A 23,792-nucleotide genomic window follows, 5' to 3' on the forward strand; every position below is an offset into this window, starting at 1 on the left:
TGGGGAAATCACAGAAATCAGCAAATCCACACTATAATGGATGAGCCTTGCCTTGGGAAAACCAGCTTCATGATTATGGTATCTCCCTTAGCAGGTATTAAAGGTTTATTTTTTAAATTACTGTGTGTGTGTGAGTGTATGTGTGTGTGTGTGTGCGCGCGCGCCCGGTTAAGACTAGAAGAGTGTGTCAGATCTCTGGGGTGCTGGAAAGTGAACTCAGGTCCTCTGGAAGAACAGCCAGTGCTCTTAACTGCTGAGCTGTCTCTTCAGCTTCAAGTCCCAATTTTTTTTTTTCAGGATAAAAGCTAGGTCAGGTATCAGAGCTATTTGCTTGCACCTAAAGATCACCTGCCCGGATGTGATAAATGATGTGATTTGTATCAACGCAGTTCTTGACACACAGCCACACCTCCTCGCTTTGAACTGTCTGTGGCTGCTGTCTCTAACACAACAGACCTGGGCAGCTGCAGGATTCATATGGTTCATAAAGCCAAAATATACCTTTACTTGGCCTTCTCCATAGAAGACCCTCTTCTTCCCCAGCTTTGGAGAAAGAACTTCCTGAGAAGAGATAGAGGGCCTGTGACTATATAGAACTTTAAACCCTGGCAGAAGAAAGACAAACCATGCATGGCTGGAGATTCAGCTGTGATTTCAGCACCCTGGAGGCTGAGGTGAAGAAGATTGCTGTAGTGAAAGGCTAGCCTGGGCTACAAGGCTACTCCTAGACTAGCCAGGTCTATAGCAGGACCCTACCCAAAACAAAACCAAGAAAACATATAAAATAAATGAAATAAACAAAAACAAATTTAAAAAAATATATCAAGTTAAGACAACACTTAAAATTTACAGATCACTTTTCATAAAAGCACTAACATGAAGGACCCTTTATTTACACCCAACTAAAGGACTCAGACATTTCATTTACAAAACAAACCATCCTACTAGGCATGGTGGCATATAACTTTGATTCCAGTTCTTGGGAGCAGAAGCAGGCAGATATGTTTGAGGTCACAGTGGTCTACCTGGTGAGGACTGGGTCAGCCAGAGCGACATAGTGAGACCCTGCCTCAAAACAAACAAACAAACAAACACAAAGAAGAGGAGGAAAAGGAGGAAAGACAAGAAGGAGAAGGAGAGAAAGGAAGAAAAATAAGGTGGAGGAACGGACAGGGTAGCTCAGGGGTAGACCTAGCATGTGCTTAGCATGTATCAGGCTTGATCCTCAACACCCACCACCCCCACAACACAAAAAAGGTCTAAAAACAAACAAACAAGAAAATTGACTAATAAACAGTCATCTCTAGAGGGCTGGAGAAACGGCTCAGGAGTTAAGAGCACTGACTGCTCTTCCAGAGGACCCAGGTTCAATTCCCAGCACCCACATGGCAGCTGTCTGTAACTCCACTATCTGACACCCTCACACATACATGCAGCCAAAACACCAATGCAAATAAAATGAAACAATAAATATAAAGTTCCCTCTGACTGGAATTCATATAACTACCTAAGAAGCAGAGAAACCTGGCTCCTAACGTGCTTAGCGCATTGTCTCCCTCCCACACACACATTTACTTCCATTGAACAGCTCAAGGCTGCTCATTTGGGGGAATACCCACCCGGAAGACACACTTCCCCTTCACAGCTTCTTCAACAGGGAGCCAAGAAGCAGAAGCAAAGTTGAACGCACTAAGGCAGTGTGGCTGGCATCTTATTTGTATCTGCCTCTCCAAAATGAAAGCCATTCATGTTCCTCACTGTCACAACATCTATAATTAACTTTTAACAATTTAAATGAACTTTTCCAGAGATTACTGACTGCTGGAAAAATCTTATAGACAGTCACCCTGTCAGCTGTGAGCCCCGTGAAAAATACAGAGAAAGACCCATGAAAATTGTGCATGAGTTAAAGTTTTATATTTCTTAATAGTTTTGTTTTTTTTTTAATCTAAGCAGTACTAATATGCTTGAATGACATAAATTCTTAATGTTGTCCTGGGTAACAGAGGATACCAACCTAGCCTCTACCCACAGTTGTGACAACCAAAAAGGCTTCTAAACATTGCCAAATATCCTTTAGGGTCAAAATCTCCCCACTTGAGAATCAATTTTACAAAAACTTCTAGGGTTAAAGTTTGGTCGAGATGTCATCCAATGAAACTGCATAAAAGCTTGCTCCTAGGATAATTCTACTGTCATCAAAGAAAATACATGTAAAAGAGTGACTTCACGTGTTGTAGGAAAACATGAACCTGACATGAACACTGGATGCTACATCCTTATCCTGTGACTCCAGGTGCTCCATCTCTTCTAGTCTAGATAGGCATCAACTAGATTAGAAACCTAAGAGATCACATCACCTTGGCTTAAGCATTTCCAGTGATGCCAACAAAGATATCCATTACCAAAAAGTTCTACTGAAAACAAATGTAAAATTCCACTGTTCTTTCTACCAAATTAAACCAATCTCCCTAAAGCTTCCTTCTTAGTTCTACTTAATTAGTGCCCCTAGCTCCTCTCTTGTTTAACTGGAATTACTTCCCCTATTCTCTGAAGACTAGAAAAGGAACCAGGCTGGACTTGGAGGGAAACAGGCCCACTAGTCATTAGTAAATAAAGTGATAGGCTACAATCACTATGGTTTAAAAAATAAACTGTTAGTCAGGTGGTGCCGCACACCTTTAATCCCAGTCCTCGGGAGGCAGAGGCAGATGGATCTGTGAGTTCCAGGACAGCTAAGGCTACACAGAGAGACCCTATCTCAATAGATCAAACAAGTAAACTGTTAGATAAACTTACATTTAATGAAATTCAAACAATTTTAAACGTTTTATTATAGAATGGAAACAAAGCAGTATTGTTTTTTCACTTTCTATGTTCCAAAGAGACCAGCCGAAATGAGAAACGGACAATAAAGTGAACCTCAGGGGTGCGGAGATGCTCACCCAGTAATGTGCTTGCTGTGCAACCATGAGAACTTGAGTTTGGATCTCCAGGACCCATGTAAAAAGCAGGGCATGGTGCACACTTGTAATCTCAAGTGCTGAGGAGGCAGAGGCAGAAGGACCCATGAGGCTTGCTGCTCCTCCTCAACCCACACCCTAGTCTAGCTGAACTCTAGGCTCAGTGAGGGACCCTCTCTCAAATAAACAAGGTGGAAGGCTGGGGAGATGGCTCATCCGTTAAGTGCACTTGCCGCTCTTGCAGAAGACTTGGGTTCTGTTCCCAGCATTCACATGGTGGCTCACAACCATGTTTAGCTCCAGTTTCAGGGTATCCAAAGACCCTAGCCTCTGCAGACACCAGGAACACATATGGTACACATACATACAAGCAAAACACTCATGCACATAAAATAAAGCTAATTAATTTTTAAAAAGTAAAAGATAAAAACAAGGTAGAGAGTGATTGAGACACCCATCAACCTCTGGCCTCCACACACACGCATACATATATACACCAATACATACACACACAGACCACATACATACACAAGGGCCTTTAGTGAGGACGAAATAAGATTCTGTTTAGTGAAGTAAGTTTTTAGTTTGTAAATCAGAACTGTCCTATAGGTACCACTTTAAATTTTGAGAAATAAAACATCACACCCAATATTAATATTTAAAATTTTACTAGACATCCTGGATAAACCACTAGCCATAGATTCTTTTGTGTAGATTTTAAGGCAGGCTTTATTTATAACTAGACTCTGTTTAGTCTGATACTTGTGATTATGCCCACAATGTACCTAATATATTTAATTTTTAATACATATGAGAATATACTCTGTCTTTAATATTAAAGAATTGTGTTGCCATTTACTTACCAAACAAACCCCTTTCTGTGATAACCAGAGCCTTTGACAAGAACAGCTAAGCAATCATCAACTTTACACACAGATGCAGTAAAGGTAAAGAGGGTGCTGAATTTACCTGTTCTCATGAAAAGCCTAGAATGAAGTAATACTCATCTAAATTCCAACTCAGGAGAAAATAAAACCAAGACTCAAAGCTTATAGCTAGGTCAAGAGCTTGAATAGTTCAAAGATGTTTCTATTGCATTTACTCTTCAAAGTTACTTAAGAATCATGCTTTGTGTGAGACACTATAAGTTCGGTAGATGGAATTTTATTTATAGTCATGTAAGAGAAAGCTAAGAGATCATGATTTGTTACACCAACACATGAGTTTGGGAGAGGAAAAAGGTAGGTGTTAACACCAGTCTAAATGAATCCAAGTTCTTCAAAGGACGTACTAGGAAAATAAACAATCATCTTTTGCACTTACAAACAAAATGTTTAGCAAACATCAACTTTCTGTAAGAGGATTTCCAGGCCCATCAGGGAGAAGCACTTTTGAAAGAAAAGAATTTTCCATATAAAAATGGTATCTTCCTCCAGTGACTTATGAGAATGGTATGGATAAGTTTAACAAAAAATAAGGGATGGAATCCAAGAACCAAAGACAGTACAAATGTTACCAGCATAACAAACTTTGTTACAAACAAATTCTCCACTCATTCATTCATTCATTCAATATTTATTTATTGAGGGCTTGCCATATGTATGAGGTCAAAAAGCTAAAACAAAATGATGACACTATGCACTTTCATTATTTATCAAAACATGGCCAGTAATAAATAAAAATGACAAATAATAATAATAATGATAAGAAGAAGAAGAAACAATTTATTTTGGATGACTGCAGCAAAACACACCGGGTAAAAGGCTCCTTACTTCAATTTCTGCAGATTCCACCCGGTTCTCAATTATTTCCATACACTGTCTCTTAGCTGGCGGCTCTTCACTGATGACAGTTTCTTCAGCAATGTCTGTTGCTGGTACTGTTAATACTAAAATGAAAAAGGTACACTTGTTACGTCACCCCAGACAACTAAGAGATAAAAAGTCTCAATACTGTTGGTGCTACTTGCCTGCAGCAAGCAGCCCCAGTCATTTCAAACATTGCTCTTGTATAAAGATGGCCTTATTAGCCACCTTCATGGTCTCTCTGAAGCCCACTTACTAAAGTGGCTACTGAGGGCAATCATATACATAATATACTCATCCACAGCTGAAAGGTCAAAATAATATTAAAGACACATATTTTAAGAGGTCTCAGGCACCTGCAAGCATAATTCCTTTTACTAGTTTCTTGTGTATTATTCTCACAACAATTCATGTAAAAACAACAAGTATGCATGGGACGCATATACAGAGTACACTCTCAAACACACATGCATGGGACGCATATACAGAGTACACTCTCAAACACACATGCATGGGACGCATATACAGAGTACACTCTCAAACACACATGCATCACTCTGTGTCTGCTTTTCCAGCTCCATTTAGATTTCCCTTTCTCAGCACAGAGCTTTGCAATGCCTGCTAGTACTCTACCTGAATGCACACAATGGTGAACATTGTTCCTGCTTCCCTGTTGGACTAGTGGGAATTCTTTACATTCTTAGTGTTTTCATAGAAACACATGCATATAGAGGGCGTGTACCCTGGCATCATATTTGATAGCCAGGATGAAAAATTTTAATTAGTTTTTAAGTCATGAGGGAAATTCCAATTGTTTTCTAAGACTATCAAACTTTTTGTCAAAGTGGGCATGGTGGGGCACTCAGGAGGCAGAGGCAGATGGATCTCTGTGAGTTCAAAGTCAGTCTGGTCTACAGAGTGAGACCTTGCCTCAAAAAATATGTAAATGTTTATTTTATTATCAAAACATGGCCAGCATTATGGCTCTACAGGTAAGGACACTTGCCACCAAGCCTGACGACTTGAATTCAATGGCTGGGATCCACATGGAGGAAGAAAAGAATGGATTCCCTCCAGTTGTGCTGACTTCCACGTGTGCTGTGCTGCACACATTCTCCTCCCAACAAGTAATGGTAAATGCTTTGTAAATTTTTGTCAAAACATTAAAAATTGTCAGCAACAAAGGTAATGCATTTAAAAGTAGTGAAACTAGTATTAATTTAATTCAATGTACAGTAATTTAAAACATTAGAAATGGGGCTTAGCAGTTAAGAGCATTGGCTGCTCTTTCAGGGATCTAGGGCTCAGTTACCAGCATCAACATGGCAGCTCACAATTGTTTATAACTACAGTTCCAAGGGATCTGACACCTTCTTGTGGCCTCCATGGGCAATGCATGTATGTAGCACACATAAATATATGTATAGAACCATGCTTACAAAAGTATTTAAAACATTAGCTGTGCTAAGAAAGTGTTATTGTATTTTATTAATAACAAATTATGTTTATAACAATTCAAGAATGGAGAAAAAATTGGTAGTGCCAGCCAGGCATGGTGGGGTGTGCCTCTATAGCTCTTATACAACTGAATAAAAAGCCTACAGCATAAAACTTTTCTTCTCTCTAATCTAGTAAAAAACAAAGCTTATCCCCTACTTAAGACAGTTTATGTTGTGTATTTTTGGCTTCTGGAGAAAGTTTTGCAGGTACTCTGACACCCCTCTGTAAACAGGAAGCCTCTGTGGCAAGGGAGCAGTGTGTGTGGCAAAGCCTGCCTGGGCTCATGAAAGGTGGTGAACAGTTTTCTGTGGCTTCCTTCAGTAACTTCAGTATAGTGCTGATATTCACCATTCCTCTCCAAAGAGAATCTCAACTTCTTGATAAGGATGTGGATCATGGTCACATAATCTTGCTCAATGCAGACAGAGTAGTCACCTCCCAGCACACAAGATCTAGGGCCTCGGTGTGTGGAACAGCCTGCATGGCTGCCTACTAGTTCTCTTCTATCATTTAGACATTCCTAGTGCACTTGCTGGGACAGCTTCCATACTATTCAGGAAGCTCTGCACTAACTGGCATGGGATGGTCATGCTCACAGTCAGGTGCCTTCTGTAACTGAAGCATTTACACCATGCTCGATGCTGCCCTCATTCTCTATCTCCATTCTGTTCAGATGGTCAGTGACCATGATGCCGATTCCTTTTCTAGGAAGCTGTCCTAGAGCCCGTGAGGCAGGAATCCCCTCCAGAACACAGTGTTTGTGTGCATGCACAGGAACAATACATACACACAGAACAGGATGCTGTGAGTCTCACCTGCCCTTCTGTAGCCTACTCTGAGGGGCGCATTCACTTCATGCGTATAAACAGACAATGAACCATCTGTACCAAACCTGTTTGTGTTCATACTCTTTCATGAAGCATGTACATATTCCTTTGGTGCTCTCAAAAAAATGTCTCTGCAGCCAAGTGGTTGTGGCACTCACCTTTAAACCCAGCACTCAGGAGGCAGAGGCAAGCAGATCTCTGTGAGTTCAAGGTCAGTCTAGTCTACAAGAGCTAATTCCAGGATAGGCTCCAAAGCTACAGAGAGAAACCCTGTCTCAAAAAAACCAAAAAGTCTGACTTTGAAGCATTCCTCTTGGGAGTTCTATGCTGGTGGAGAGGAGACACTGGTCATGGCTTCCACAGCTGTCCAGCGTGCTGCTGTGCCAAGACAAGGGCACCCCAGTCACCTTGTTACCAGCAGACTGAGGTTTGCCAAGCTTGCATATGCCTACCTGTCTCATGTCCTCAGAATCATTTATAATGTGCTTTCTTTTCCAAACTCAACTAGGAATATAATCAGCATTTCCTGTTTTTTGTTGTTATTGTTATTATTGTTTGGTTGACTTTTTTCTTTTTGAAATTCACTTAAATCAAAAATATGTTTCCTGATTACCCAACAGTGCCCAGTCGTATCTCAGGTGTCTCACTATGCTAGCATCCTAGGCTAAGATGCTCATTTGTGCAAACACTTTTTAAAACAACAGTTCTATCTTTTAGGCTGTTGCTAGGAATATGGCTGATCTTAGGTATCACTGGAAAGACACGATAGCTCAAATGCACATGCTGGGCACAATTCTCTCCAGTTCTACTCAACACAGTCTGGACACGTGTATAGTACAGGCTTCTGGTCTTACAGACGAGCCTCTGCCATCTCAACAGCAGGAACATCCTCTTGCGCTTGTCTCCACACTTCCAGAGCTCAGCTTCCCAGCTTGCCACACTTCTCAAGCTCTATACCTACCAGAGATCTAGGCCACACCCTCAATTTGTACCGCTAGTAGTTTCTTTTCTTTGATGGCATTTTTTAAAAGTTCTCATTATATATGAATTGCATAAAACAGTCTAAAAAATTGTCCAATGCTAATTCTGAGTTATTTGTGTACTATTTGTGGCAATATTTCAAGTTCATTTTCCACACAGAATATTTTGAGGCTAATTCCACCTACTAAGTGCTCAAGTAAGCTAATTTAAATACTAGTCTAAGTAAATAAAATCAGGGAATTATATCCATTATAAAAGGTTATATGAGTAAAATTCAGTGCATAAATAAGTGCTGTTTAAACAGTGTCCCGAGTATTGAATGCAAAGCAACTTTACCCAGACATCTAGTACTAACCTTGCTGTCCATCAGGCATGGTCACAATGATGGGCTGACCCATCCCACTGGTTGGAATGGAGTGCAAGTTTCCCAGTTGGATTCCATCTGTAACTATCGTGATGACTTGCTGACCCCCTGAGCTAACTACTTGCTGAATTGCACCATCGACAGATTCTGCGGTAACCACTTCCTCTGTGGCCACTACTAGAAGGGGAAAAGAAAGTAAAAATCATTCAATATGAACATAAATTCATTTTTTGTCTGTGTCTTTCATACTGGATAAGTTTACATGGTTTTTAAATGTCACTGCCAAAGGTAATATAGACGTCTATGTAAGTAGTTGACTGAAAGTTTTAAAATTTATAATTGAGTTCCAACCACCTTTTTATGACCGCATTTTAATAATCTTCACTCCTCTGTATCTTCTTCACATGAAGTTCAATATAAGATCACTGACTAATAACAAAGGTTACAGCTACTTAATGAAATGACGCAACTCCGCCAGGTGATGGTGCGCACGCCCTTAATCCCAGCACTCGGGAGGCAGAGGTAGGTGGATCTCTGTGAGTTTGAGGTCAGCCTGGTCTACAGAGTGAGTTCCAGAGCAGCCAAGGCTATGCAGAGAAGCCCTGTCTCAAAGACTCAACTCCAATGAGAACTTCATGATTTTACTCTAGACACATTTATGTATCAGGGGACATGCAGAACAAGCAGGAGTCCCTTTTGGACCAAGTGAGCAAAAACAGAGTTGGCACTGTATGGCAATGTGTAATTCAACTTTTCACAACCAAGCCCCAACTATGCTCTCAATAATTTCTAAGAGGTGCACAGAGAGTTCTGCTGACAGTCAGAAACTTTGCCTTTGGCATTGCCTAAGTAAAAGAAAACAAAATCTCAAGTTGATATATCAAAACTTCTTCCCCCCAGGCAAGCCTACACTGAGCCCCAAAAATGTGTGCATAAAGCCATGCTAATTGGCACTCCTAAGAGCTCCACAGCAGAAACTGTGAGGTAAAACAAGAAACAACCACACACTCTTGGCAGTAAATAAACTGGGGCCATCGTACAATGGAATACAACAAGGTCTCTAGAATAACTCCACCAGTCATGTGTAAAACATGGGTGAAAGTGACAAAACACCTATAAGTAATGAAAACATGTTCTACCCGCCTTCCTGGAGTGACCTTTATAAAATCTGTAATAACACGTTTAAGAGGGAGTGGAAAGGGCAAAGGTTTTGACAAAGAGTGACAATTAACTAACAGAGTCAAAGGGTCACAACACAAACCCAGAATACCCCAAAATGCAAACAAACTTTTGAGAGTTCTAGTTATTTTGTTTGCCCTAAATAATAATTATGCTTTGTTAGCAAGCACATCAGACAATTTCAGGAAAACAGCCATGAGATAACACAGAGAGCACACAGGAGCAATACATCCAGCAGAATAACTATTCATGTTTCCAATGCACACCTACTGCTTTGATTTCTTTTAAACATCCATATAAAAAAGAAAGGCTCACTGGTTGAATACTAAGTAAAAGTACTACTATTTAAAAGCTGCAGCGTATGTAAGAAACTTCTGAGGTCACAACAGTCAAGGCTCAGCTCAAGAACTTTCATCTTTGCACTGTTAGCAGTGACTGCCATTAAAATAATAAGTCCTACCTTTCATCTAAAAGGCTCTTTTAAGTTGTGTAATGACAAAGTATGTATGAAAAAAATTAAAAGGAAAACAATTATAAAAAGTACATATCCCAAACCTAAAGAACAATCTAATAGCCAAATGTTGGAATATGTAAGAAAAAACAACCTTAAAACTTTAGAAGATTGTAGACATAAAGTGTGTATGTGTGTGTGTGTGTGTGTGTACAAATTGGCTTAATAAAAGATAACTGTAATATCATAAATATTCATTGATCTAATATAAAAGTCAAGCTATAATGAGGAGAGCCAAACAATGTCTGTGCCTTTGAGGTTAAATTACCATGCCATAAACTGAATTAAGGCCAATAAGAAAACATTCCCTGAAAACTACCAAGACTTCTGAACACTTTTATGTAGAAATATTTACATGAAACAAAACCTACATTACAGAAAAATATAACATTTTGAAGGCGGACTCCTATAATCTAACCTGAAATTAAGAACAAAGAAAGTAAAACTAAAAAGACTCACATGACCCAGTAACTCATTCCTAAGTTTCATTACCCTATTCTGGAATAGACCAAAAACATAATGCATAAAAATTTCCTGATAAAAACTTTACTTTGAGAAAAAGAATTTTCAATGGCCACTAGACCCTTTATATCTTTCAAATACATCTAGCAATTATAAATTTTTAAATAGAAAATGAGGGGAACTCATAGATTTCTATTTAATCAAGGTATTATGTAACTGGGCCACAGAGAAGAATACAGAAAGCAAAGAAAAGTCGTAGGACTACAGGCTAGGGCTACAAAACAAAGGCTTTTTGAAAAGCCACTGGGGTGGTGTGTGCGGCACATGTGTATGTACATGTGTGTGCAAGCCACAGAGGAGTCAGGGCAGGCTGTGAGGTATCTTCCTCTACAGCTGGTCATCTTACTAGCGAAAAACCGGGTGTCCCACTCAACACAACTTCACCCTTTTGGCTGGCAATCCAGCTCTTTGGAGCTACCTATCTCTGCCCTCCCCATGCTTGAATTACGAGTGCATGCAGCCATCCTGGGCTTTGCATCTGGGAGCTGAGGGCTTCAAACTCAGGTCCTCATGTTTGCACAGCAAGCGCTCTTTACCCAAGGAGGCAGTCTATGAAAAGGTATTTTACATTAAACCCTCCACCTCAAAAAGCTGAGCATGTGCCAACCGAGTCCCAAGACTGGATCTCTTTCATTGGTGTGCATCGCAGTGATGCATCGACCTGAACTTGTGCTGCACTCGCGTTCCTTAATATCCCCACCCCAGCTCGCCCAAGTCTTCAGCATGACAGAGCACTGAAATGAAGTCTCCACATTTAAACCAACAATGAAAGTTTTTTCTCCCCTTTTCACTGGTGCCAGTGCCTCACGCACAGTGAACACACATTCTCTCTCTAAGCTGCTACTGTTAGCCCTGAAACCGGCTGTCTTTGATGGCTTCTGCAAACCTAAGCACTAACTAAAAAATGCAGCATGTCAAAACGGTGATGCTTGTGGATGCTAATGGCCAGAAGTAATTCACAAAAATCTTAAGACCTGCCAAGAATCAGGATAACACATATATGTTTTTATAAAGTAGCCAAAGAAAATGGAAAAAGGATAAGATTTTTCTCTTTTCCAAGTGAAAAGAAATTCATTTATGTCCACATTAAATCTTTTTGGTAAAAAACTCAATGACACCCTAAATAAAATTTGGAAAAGAATGAATTGAAGGTTATTCTTTACTCTTACAAGCAAATATGATCCAAATATGATCATTTAAACTACAGTTAGAATAACATTTCTCAAGGTTTGGGGGATTGTGCATGTCTTTACTTTTCTTAAGGCACAGTATTACCTAGGCTGACTTTGAACTTGTCATTCTGTCTTAGTTCTTGAGCAGCTAAGACTATTGGCAGGCACTATGGTACCTGACTACTTCAAGATTTCCCTAAAATTTCCAAATTAAAAGAATAATTTATTTACACAATAACTAAAAGACAATGTGAGGAGAGTATAAAAACAAATCAGGTTGGAACCAACTACCTGTCAATATTTCATGTCATCATCTGAACACAGCTAAACCAACACTCTACCCCACCCCTTTGAGACAGGGTCTCACTATGTAGCCCTGCATGGCCTCATGGAACTCATAGAGATCTGCCTGCCTCTGTCTCCTGAGTGCTTGGATTATAAATGGGTGCTACCATGTACAGAACATGGGGCACAGCTAACCTTTCTTTTTTTCCCTTTGGTTTTTTTTGGGTTTTCAAAACAGGGTTTCTCTGTGTAACAGTCCTGGCTGTCCTGGAACTAGCTATGAAGACCAGGTAGACCTCAAACTCACAGAGATCCACCTGCCTCTGGCTCCCGAGTGCTGGGATTAAAGGCATGCGCCACTACCGCCCGGCCCAGCTAGCCCTTTTAAGAGTGGTTTTTATACTGTTTCAGTCGTTAGGATTTTTCTAATAGTCTTATCTGAATACTGCCAAAATTAAATTTATAAAAATGCAAATTCATATTTATCTACTCTATGTAAACAAGTCAAAAATGGCAAAAACCGAGGGCCAAAATGGGCAAGCACATGTTTTATGTGACCCATACAAGTACACTTTTCATTTTGTTACTAAAATTTAGCACTTTTTATGCATTTCTTCTCTTGGTGTTGTCTTCTCTTGTTTCTTTGAAACAGTATCATACTGTGTAGCCCAGGCTGAAACAGAACTTATGATTTCCCCTTGCCTCAGCCTGGGATGCTGGGATTACAGGAGTACAGACCATGCCTGGCTTAATTTTTTTTTTAAAAAAAGAAAAACATCTGGATTTTTTTCTAGTTTCCCATGTAAACACAGGTTCTGGCAAGATGGGACACATTACCACACTCAGAGTGAGCCAAGCAATGGATGCCCACCCTACTTCACATTAGCTGAGAAGAACTCCCCCACCCCAGTCCTCTGTCACCCTGTACCTCTTACTTTCTTACTATTTTTAATAAAAATGGGATCAGGATATTGAGTCACACTGGTGGCTAATACAAAAATAAACATAAGAAGTACCAACTTTAATTAATAAGAAATAAGACAGTAACAAGAAATGTACCAACTAATTCTGAACAAACCACAAAGGTAAACACAAACTGTAAGCAAAGACTCTTGAAGCAGTTTCTGAACAGGATTCAAACAGCACTAAGCACAGAGGAAAACCCTGACAAAGTGGACTATGAAAAGGTCAGTGTACAGATGTGACTTGTTCTCTAACCTGGAGTTTCTGAAGAATTGGACAATGGGGCAGACGCCTCCGCTAAGGCAGCTAATGTAGCTAATACTGATGTAGAGGAGTTCCCAAACTGAACAGCAGATACTCCTGTCTCATCTAGAAGAAAAGAAAAGAGAATTTAAATCAGGGTGCTTACCCCAGGGCATCCTGCTCATCTACGTCCACTCAAGTCTTCACTAACGCTGGACAGCATCGGTGCTGCAATGCTGTCCCACACTGTAAGACTGCCTTTCTTCAGATTCATCTACCTCAGGATGGGGACCGGGAGAGCAGATGTTATTCTTACCCTCATTGTCCAACAGTCCTTCCTCAAACTGATGATACCTACTAATGTTTAACATCCTAACAGCTGTCCTACATGCATCTCAATACCTGTTGCCTTGGATGAACTTTCTGAAGATACCAGACCTGTTAGGTTCACCACCCCTCCAGGTCCGATGATGAACTGTGGGGTGGCAGTGTGTATTGTCACAGTGTCGGGGCTCTCCGGGTTGGTGTTGATTTGGTTCTGCATAGCAATCTAGGGAACAAATTATCACAATACTTTCAGAATTACAGGCAGCACATGTGGGACAGGCTTTCAATGCAGTACATAATACACATATGAAGAAGCAGTCTCAGAAGAGTCACACAATTCAATGGGAAGACTTGCTAATGAAGCACCGGGAGTGCAGCTCTAAGGATAGGTGTGAATTCACATCCTATAGCCTTCTGTTGAGTGACAGCAAACCCCACCGGAGGAGAAATTAGTATCTGAAAGGTGCTTACAGAACACAGAAAAGCTACACATTGAAAGGTAGTCTACTGTTCCGTCAAATTAAATTATTTCTACCACACTAGGCAATATATAACATGACATATCAAAGTATGACCTTCCCATTTAATTGTTCTCAATCTTTAAATCTCAACCCTTAAATTGTATTCCTAGATATGAAAGATGAGAAGAGTCAACGTAAAACTCATAATTTCCCAGCACACAGCACATCTCATAAGTTGTGGAGTTCAATGAAGTCAGGTGATCTTAGAGAGTTCTACTGAGAACAGAACAAGAAGACAAGCAAGAAGAAATCCTGCAAACACAACTATGTCTATAATAGTTGTTTTGTTTTTACAGAGGGTGAAAAGAAAGAAAGAAAGAAACCAGAATAACAGACTGGATCACAAAACCTTGGCAAAGTTTTGTCATTTTCAGTCAGGTGTGTCTGCCTTGGTACCTACTGCTTGTGCCACTGGAAGTGTCAGCCCTATCGAGGGGCTGAGGGAAAAGACAGGGTTAGTTAGAAGGAGGAGCTGCCTAGGGAAATTCCCAAAAGCTGCACCATGAGAAAAAGGATGTAAAGGGGAAGGGGTTATCTGAACAGGAATCAAACCCAACTGGGAATCACTTCAGCCTTTTAACTAAAGTAAACCTTTTCATCCACATCCCTGGACAGCTAAGCCCAGACAAATAAAAGCCCTGCATAGTGAGACATACCAGCTTGCTAGATCCCAACTTACATTTTAAAAAATTTACACATACTAATGTTAGACAAAGTAGATTTAAAATAAAGAGGGGGTCAGGATAGTTCGGTGGATAAAGGAACTTGCCAGAGAAGCTTGAAGACCTTAGTTCAGTCCCCAGAACCCACGTGAAGACGGAGATGACTCCAGGTACCCTCTAACCACCCTACACCTGCGCCACACATGCATAATCAATTTTAATTGTTTAAACAGACAAAATAGATAATAAAAAAGACTGTATCACTTATCGAAGAAACATTAGTTCCTGAGTCTTTATAAAGTAGTTTACAACTGATCTGGTAAAACATGATTTCCAAATGTGTGACAAAATAATGGAAATGTCTAGAAGGGGAGTTCAGAAACTGAAAGCACAGACGGTCAGCGCCTCATCTAACGCTCTAGAGTACAAACAGCAATGAACAGAGAGGAAGTGGAGAGAACAGGCCATTCAAAAGAACTGAATCCAACAGGAGAAGCTACAAGACAAAGAGCATCCATCTGTAAGCTGCCTTTCATGTTTTCTTAAACTCAAAGCCAAGTTACCTGTAATATCTCTGCTAAATCTTCATTTCCATTGTCTATTGAAATATCAAATGCAGTTTTACAAAATTTACTCTGCGTGTGTACATCAGCACCATATTTGATTAAAAGTTCCACCACCTCTTGATGATTATGTTCTGTTGCCCAATGCAGAGCTGTCATCTTTAACATATCCTTTGCATTGACGTCAGCACCATGCTAAAAAATATTTCAAAATCAGTAATATTTCAAGATATGAAATATAAAGAATCCCTGATATGAGAATATCAGCCACAATGCTTCTACACAAGAAAAAGGACCATTAATTTTGGGGGAGTGTTAATATATGTTATTAATATATGTTAGCAATCATCAATTATCTGTGACCTAATCATTTTTCTACCATGATGGTTTTCCTAGCTACTTTCCTTTCTTGAAATAAGACAATTAAGATTTAGCTACTCAACTAGGGACACAACGGGCTGGAGTGGCCTTACAGGTGAACGGCAGCGCTGAGTTTTTCTCCAGAACACTTTAATGGTTTATGGTGGGTAATCCTCTCATCCCTCACAATTAAATAGACCCTTTGCTTTCAAAACAAGCACAACCCAAGGAGTCAAAAGGAAGCTGTCTGAGGCAGTGTCTGACACGTCAGGAAGGAATGCTGGCTATTCAGCAAACTTCAGCTCGTCAGGCACAGGTGCGCTTTGTGTAAACAAGCCCTGGAGCTCAGTAACAAATAGAATATGAAACATCCCAGCAATGATTTCTACTCTGCTCTCATGTTGAAATGATAATGTTTTAAACACAATAAATTAAGTATTAAAATGACTTTTTGCTTTTTTTGTTTTGTTTTTGTTATTTCAAAACAGGGTTTCTCTGCATAGCTTTGGAGCCTGTCCTGAAATTCACTCTGTAGACCAGGCTGGCCTCGAACTCACAAAGAATTGCCTACATCTGTCTTCCAAGTGCTGGGGTTAAAGGCACATACCACTACTGCCCAGTGAATTTTTATTTTTTGATGTGGCCTTAAAAATACCTAGGATTACATGTAATTTGTCCTCTAGAGTTCCTTGTATTTCTTTCACATGGGTTCGTCTATGGGTTAGGATAAAAAGGGTTAAGAATAAAGGCTGTCACTCTGTCTGAGAATCTTCTGTGTAACCTGAAGATAACTTAATTAGATTTTGGATGACTAAAGATAATTTAATTACTTATTAATCTGCTTGCTAGTCATCCAAGACTATTCTTCCCTGCATAGGATTCTAAATGAATTAAGTTCTTCACCCAAAGGACTGACTTTCAATAGCTGGCAATTAACTGAGAATACACCTACAGGAAGATTTTTCCCTACAAAGAAAACTTTAAGGCAATAGTCATTTGACAGACTTATACACATCAATAACAAATGCTCTATCACACAGAAAACAAAAAGTATGCACTTAATAAAACTTTTCCCTTTTTTCATCTTACAAAGTTTGTATAGGGTTTGGATTCAAAATCTAAGTCCAAAAAGAAGACATACCTTAAGCAAAACCTCTACTATGCTGGCATGGCCCTCAGAAGCTGCCATGTGCAATGGTGTCCGGTCCACTTTGGTCCTGGCATCCCTACTTACACCGGCTCGGAGAAGTACCTCTGTGGTAGAGTAATGCCCATACTGTGCGGCCAGATGAAGTGGAGAAGTTCCCAACTATAACATAGGAACACATGCATATACATGCACAAAAAAGAAATTCCAGGTTTAGCTGCTTTTAATGTACTTTTACTATAAACTCTATTTTTAAACAGTGATGCATATTACATTGTGTATTTGAATTACTATGTAATTCACGCATCAAAAGAAATCACTCAACTCAGGCTTATCTTCACAAGCCCTCAAGAGGTCCCACACGTGCATTAGTGGGGAAAGGTCAGTGGTCCCTTTCCCTTTCTCTACAGTTAGACAAACTTGAGATTCTGCCTCAGCCTCCTAGCTCTTTATTACTAACAGAAAAACAACCTTTAAATAATTTTATTTAAATTCTGAGAATTAAGAAGAGATTCATATCAGAGGGGTATATCTAGATAGGTGAAGTTTAGGTTACATTATATTACATGCACTAAGAAGCACAGAAAAGCCCACTAATTGCAATTGCCAGTCAATGACGTTAAAAAAGCTATTTCACCAGAACATGAACTTTGCCAGGCTGTCATTATTAGATAGCAACTGTTTTAATTTTTTATTTGTTTTAGATTTACTAATTTTACTTTATATGTATGAATGTTTTGCCTAAATGCATGAATGTGACATAACCCCTAGAAATGAAGTTATAGATAGCTATGAGCCAACAAGTGGGTACACAAAACTGAACCCAGGTCCTCTGCAAGAGCAACAAGAGTACTTAACCACTGAGTCATTTCTCCAAGCAATCACTTTCTATGGACCACATTGTTCTAAGACCTTCGTTTACTGGCTTCATAGCACAGGCACTATTATTACCTTGATACGGCAGTAAAGGAACCTGCAGTACAGGGAGGTCACCAATTTGCCTAAAGCCACACAAGTGACATAATACAAAGCAAACCTTAGAAATAATTATTTTATTACAACAAAAAATCATTTATTTTTATAGAGGTTTTAACAGACCCTCACAGATCAAAGGTGAGATTGCTAAATAATCGTTTTTCCATGCTTTATTGTATTTTTTTTAAAAAAACAATACAAATGTTTTATTTAATAGTCGCAGGTCATCATGGGTCAAGTGGTGGATACTCAGGACCCAGCAGGAAGGTCAGCGTAACCTCTGAGCCTCTCTTTCTGACTCCAATAGGGTGAGCACATCTCCCTCTCGAACGGGACCTTTGACATTTGGGATGATGGAGCGGCTGGTGTCATCCATGAATTCCACACGCACCTGTAGTATGAGCTGCGGGCCTGCTTTGTCCCGCCCGGCTCTCGCATGGCTAGCTTTACACCAGAAATAACAACACACAAATTGTATTCTTTTAAACACTGATTGGCCCATTAACTCTAGCCCTTACAGGCTAATTCTCATATCCCGATCAACCCATCTCTAATGAACTGTGTAGCACCAGTCTTACCGGGAAAGATTCAGCATGTCTGACCTGGCGGCTTGCTTCATCGCATGCATCTGCCTCAGAGAGCAGAGCTATCTCGTCTGCCCGGAAGAGGGGAGCATGGCATCTCTGAGCTCACTTCCTCTTCCTCCCAGCATTCTGTTCTGTTTACTCCACCCACCTATGTTCTAACCAATAAAATGAGCCAAGGCAGTTTCTTTATTTTTTAACCAATGACCTTCCTCCATCACGCATCTGCGTGCACTGTCCCTGAGACCGGTCCTGCCCAGCACTTTGGTTAACCTAGCGAGCTTGATGGGCAGCACGCGACTCGTGTCCATGATGGCAGGGATCAGACGGAGAGCGCTTTATTGTATTTTTATATAACTGGTCTTTTCTCCACTCTCATATTCTATATTTAATGAAAACCTTTAACAGTACACCAAACAACCACTGAGACTTACTCAGTAAGGTACTGACTACTTTATATTTCTATTGTTATTCTTAATATTTTTCCTTTTAGGTTCACATGCAAAAAAATATGTAACATGCATACTTACATACAGTTTCAAGAATAGTTAATGTCTGTAAAGTCAACACCAGAGTCTGGAAGGATAACCTGTCTAGTAATTTTAAGTCCTCCTACAGGTTGTTCTCCGATCATAATAAGCCCTTCCTTAGTCGGATAAATGCTACTCAAAAAAGAATTGGTTCTGGTATGTATGTGTGTGGTATAGTTCTAGGGATCCAAACCAAGGCCCTCATACTTAAATGGCAAGCATTTTAGACACTAAGCCATCTCCCTAGACCCTACTCTGAACTTTCTGACAAGCATTGCTTTTATTTTTATCAACTACATATCCTTAAATGGTACAGTCTGATTCTTTACTAGAATCCTACCACGTGTACTTCTGATTTTTCAACTTAATATTATGTTTATAAAATGTTAATGGGCATAAATATAGTACACTAACTTGCTCTACAACATTCCACACCATGAAAAAGCTGTAGACTAATCAACCAACCGATGATCACTGCTTTGTTATTATAAACAATTCTGCTACAGAGGATCTTCTAGTAATTTAAGCACATAACCAAGATTTTATTCAATATTCTAGTTCAACTGATACAAATGGCATATACATATTAAAATTTACTAAACACTGTCAAACTGTCCTCCAAAATGGCTACATCAATTCACCTTTGTACCATCTCGTCACCGATGCTGGCCCTACTTTTCATTCACTGGGACTTGACCCCCATTTCATGTCTACCGGCCATCCTAACTTTATCTTGGCGAAGTGCTACTCTGAGTCATCTGTCGGTTCATTCCTGACCCACAGGAACTCCTTATATACGTACAGTGGACACTAATTCTTATTTACAATCCTTCTTCCTAGATGTACTACAGCACTTTTCTTAAAAAGAAATTATTTATCTTGTGTGTATGAATGTCTGCATATATGTCTGCACTGTATGTATGCAATGCCTGTTGAGTTCAGAAGAATTCTCTGGAACTGAAGTTTCAGGCAGTCGTGAGCTGCCATCTAAGTGCTGAGCAATGAACCCAGGTCATCCTCAAGGGCAACAAGTGTTCTCAACCAGAGACAGCTCTCCAGCCTCATGGGCACACATTCTCAACAAGCTGACTGCTATAAATTTGTGGGTACTTATCAATTCTGGAAAGTCTAGGCAACTGGACTTCAATCCACACTCATTTTGTGGGTCTACTAATACTGATGAGCGCTGGGCTGTTTACAGCTTTGTTGCCATGGAAAATGTTTATTCTGTGGGTCACGGTGTCTCTCACCACTCCTGATATCACATTCTGTGTGTCCACAGTACACGCTGGGCTTCCTACCATTGGCTCTAAGTTGTCTGCAGTTGTCTCTCACTAGTTACTGAACTCTTCAGTCCTCAGCAGGACTGTCAGGTTGTTTCAGTAAGACATTCCAGCTGCTTTGTGTTTCGGTGTTACTTACTCAACTGTTTGCTTCCTTGCAATTTCAATAGTAGATATAAAGTTGGAATTTAAAAAAGTAGGCTTCTCAGGGGACAATCATTTGCCTCTGCCAGGGCCCTGAGCACAAAGGAACTGTACATTCACTTCTCAGCCGAGTTTCTCGGGGATACAGGTGTTTGACTTCAAATGCACAAGACATGGCTTGTGACCCCAAACTCCCTTCAATAAACTTTTTTGTTTGTTTGTTTTTTGTTTTTCGAGACAGGGTTTCTCTGTAGCTTTGGAGCCTGTCCTGGAACTCCCTTTGTAGACCAGGCTGGCCTCGAACTCACAGAGATCCGCCTGCCTCTGCCTCCCAAGTGCTGGGATTAAAGGCGTGCGCCACCACCGCCCGGCTCAACAAACTTTTCTTGCTCTCCCTCAATGCTGGTTAACATCGGGCCATTTATTTGCAGTGCCCCACACAAGAGCAGGGAGAAGAGGTGGGAAGAAATGGGGGTATTCTGAGATAGCCTGAATGCTGCAAGTGCAGTTCTTGGAACTGTCCCCCATAATTAGCCCGAGCACTCCCAGACAGCATGGGGTGTCTTCGGTACCCCATGCTGGTGAGCGAGGGAACCAACAAGGAAACTAAATTCAGCAAAAGTTCTTAGAGAATGAATTCTCTGGATTCCAGGTTACTGAATGTGTTTTGGGTTCACTCTTTGTTCTCAGGAAAGCACTCAAGATTTCCTTGAAAATATTTAGTGAAATATTTTCTTAATTTCTGATACAGACAAATGCTGCATCTTACCTGATACAGATAAATGCTGAAATACTTATAGAGGAATTCCTGGGACTTGCTTTAAAATAACACAAAGGAAGTTCATGGAGGAACGAGGCTTACCATGATCTGGTGGATTTTGAAGTTAGATGCAGGAATTGATGTTTTTATAAAATTTTCCAAAACAGACAAAACATTTATTTTACATGAAAATTTTAAAAAGAACAAGGAAAAAGATAAAAAAAATTAAAAACCAGAATTTCCTTGTTATCAACGATTAGGTTAATACAGATTCCCAACCTTCCATGCTCCTAAGACCTCACTCTCAGAAATGAACAGGTGTCTTCTTCCTTCTCCTTACTGCCTCCTACACTGCACCAAACTCCTCTTTCCTTTCCTTACCTTTCTTTTCCTTTCCTCCTATTCGGTTGGTCTCTCTCTCTCTTTCTCACTATGAAACTTTGGCTATCCTTGGAATTCACTACACAGATCCACGTACCTCTGCCTCCCTAGTCACATTTCTTACAGTTTCTCAAGCAGCAACAGAAAGGCAAGCTTCTTTTTTCAGGAGCAGTTAAATCACCATCTTCACATTGTGAATTATCGATTCTCTCCCTGTTAATTATATTATCTTTGAATTGAATCCAAGCAGCTATATGTGTAATCACACCAAACTAGTATAGTTCAAAGTCTTTAAAACAAAACAAGCTTTATTCATAGATATTGATTGGATAAGACTATTATCAAGAAAACAATATGAGCAATGTGTTCATTGAAAAGACAATTCAATTAGGAACTGGAGGAGAAATGGCTTGGCCATTGAGAGTATGCACTTCTCTTCGAGGACCCAGTTTCAGTTTCTAGCACTCATGTCCGGTAACTAACAACTGCCTGTAACTCAGCTCCAGGGGACCCAACACCTCTAACTTCACTTCACAGACACCTGCAGTTACATGAACATGTCCGTACACATAAAAAAATTAAATATTATAATATATCCTAAAAGATAGCTATAATTATAAAATCTGAACAAATAACCCCCCAAAGTGAGTATGTGTATATCATTGATAAGCATAAACACCGGCTAAACTTTTATCTGGGAAGAAGGGAGGAGAAGCAGAGGAGGAGGAAGAAAAAAAGCAACATTAAATCACTCTTTACCCAGTCTGTAGTAAAAGGAGCTCCATTTGCCATCAAAATACGAACTTCGTCATCTTGACCTGCTCGTGCCGCTTCTAACAGCTTCTTCCCCAAATCTACCAGGGACATCTGGATGAAACACATGAACTGACATCAGCATCTCCATTATATACTGTGAAATGACTCCCCCTCATTCCTAATTCTCAGTTATCCCTTCAAATGTGCTATGGTTAATCTAAAACTAAAGATCACACAAAATAATTTATATTTTAATTCTTTTTTTTTTTTTTTTTTTGTTTTTTTTGTTTTTCAAGACAGGGTTTCTCTGTGGTTTTGGAGCCTGTCCTGGCACTAGCTCTTGTAGACCAGGCTGGTCTCGAACTCACAGAGATCCGCCTGCCTCTGCCTCCCAAGTGCTGGGATTAAAGGCGTGCGCCACCACCGCCCGGCTTATATTTTAATTCTTAAAATACATCTCTTTTCTCACTAAGTTATTACCTGAGTAGAACTGGTTTAAATTCTTCACATATGGCCAGTAAATGATAGACGATGTAAAGCAGCAGGCACAGTGAGCCTAAGAATTAAAAGTGGCGTCTAATTTTTTTTGGAGCCTGATGACTTTTTATAAAGTACAGCTAAAGTATGAGCTATTGTCTCCCCACCCTCTTATAAAACAGTGAGTGTGCTCAAATTCTAAAACACAGGCCTTCTGATCGGGAAACACAGTGCACACCTATGTCTTCATACTCTACACATGTACTAAAAAGAAGTCGGGCGGTGGCGGCGCATGCTTTAATCCAGCACTCGGGAGGCAGAGGCAGGCGGATTTCTGTGAGTTTGAGACCAGCCTGGTCTACAAGAGCTAATTCCAGGACAGGCTCCAAAGCTACAGAGAAACCCTGTCTCAAAAACAAAAACAACAAAAAAGTACAAAAAAGGGAGTTGGATGGTCTTCTGGGGAGGACATGTGTCTCACAATAAATCTACAGAGATTTTATCTTGAATTCAAAAATTCTCTAAAAACTAATGTCCCAGTCAAGAAAGGGAGGAGGAGGAGGAGGCAGGGAAGATAAACAGACAGATGTGTCAAAAAAGGCCAAGACAGGAATCCATAGGTGAACAAAGACGTGAACTGGTCAGAGGAGTTCATATTCTAGAGCCGGCCATTCTGAGGAGTGACCAGAAGCTTACTCTTTGATACTGTAGAATACGCTCTGGAAAGAGAACTGAGAAAACTGTAGTTCTCTGAGGCAAATCTTTTGAGATTTAGTAAGAAAAAGATGTGGCTGGGATTCAAATTTGTCTACAACAGAATACACTCACGAGGTAAAACGTCATAAATGAGAAGTGAACCACAGGGCAGGAGTGACTTATGCCAACAGCCGCCGCTCAGGAAGAACACATGCGACAGTGACAGAGCTTGGAATGGTATCTCTTCCAGGAAGGGATAAAATATGCTATATACTTAGAAGAAACACTAGGAGGTACAAAAGAGGTAGCTA

General features: G+C 40.1%; 1 protein-coding gene across 11 annotated transcripts in view; it reads right to left on the reverse strand.

Annotated features, from left to right (window-relative positions):
• The window catches only part of Gabpb1 (GA binding protein transcription factor subunit beta 1), a 54,476-nt gene that overhangs the window by 5,612 nt on the left and 25,072 nt on the right, over nucleotides 1–23,792 (reverse strand). For 3 of the 11 annotated variants that reach the window (XM_075962055.1, XM_075962054.1, XM_075962049.1), the window contains exons 2-8: nucleotides 22,312–22,419; nucleotides 16,890–17,057; nucleotides 15,389–15,583; nucleotides 13,718–13,865; nucleotides 13,328–13,441; nucleotides 8,432–8,617; nucleotides 4,736–4,851 (exon numbers count right to left, since the gene is read on the reverse strand). In XM_075962055.1, the coding sequence (XP_075818170.1) occupies nucleotides 4,736–4,851; nucleotides 8,432–8,617; nucleotides 13,328–13,441; nucleotides 13,718–13,865; nucleotides 15,389–15,583; nucleotides 16,890–17,057; nucleotides 22,312–22,419 (1,035 nt within the window). The remainder of the gene's footprint in view (nucleotides 1–4,735; nucleotides 4,852–8,431; nucleotides 8,618–13,327; nucleotides 13,442–13,717; nucleotides 13,866–15,388; nucleotides 15,584–16,889; nucleotides 17,058–22,311; nucleotides 22,420–23,792) is intronic. The other 8 variants (XM_075962056.1, XM_075962051.1, XM_075962060.1 and 5 more) reach the window with 6 other exon arrangements.

Source organism: Microtus pennsylvanicus, chromosome 2, assembly GCF_037038515.1.
Source record: "Microtus pennsylvanicus isolate mMicPen1 chromosome 2, mMicPen1.hap1, whole genome shotgun sequence".
NCBI classification, from domain to species: domain Eukaryota; kingdom Metazoa; phylum Chordata; class Mammalia; order Rodentia; family Cricetidae; genus Microtus; species Microtus pennsylvanicus.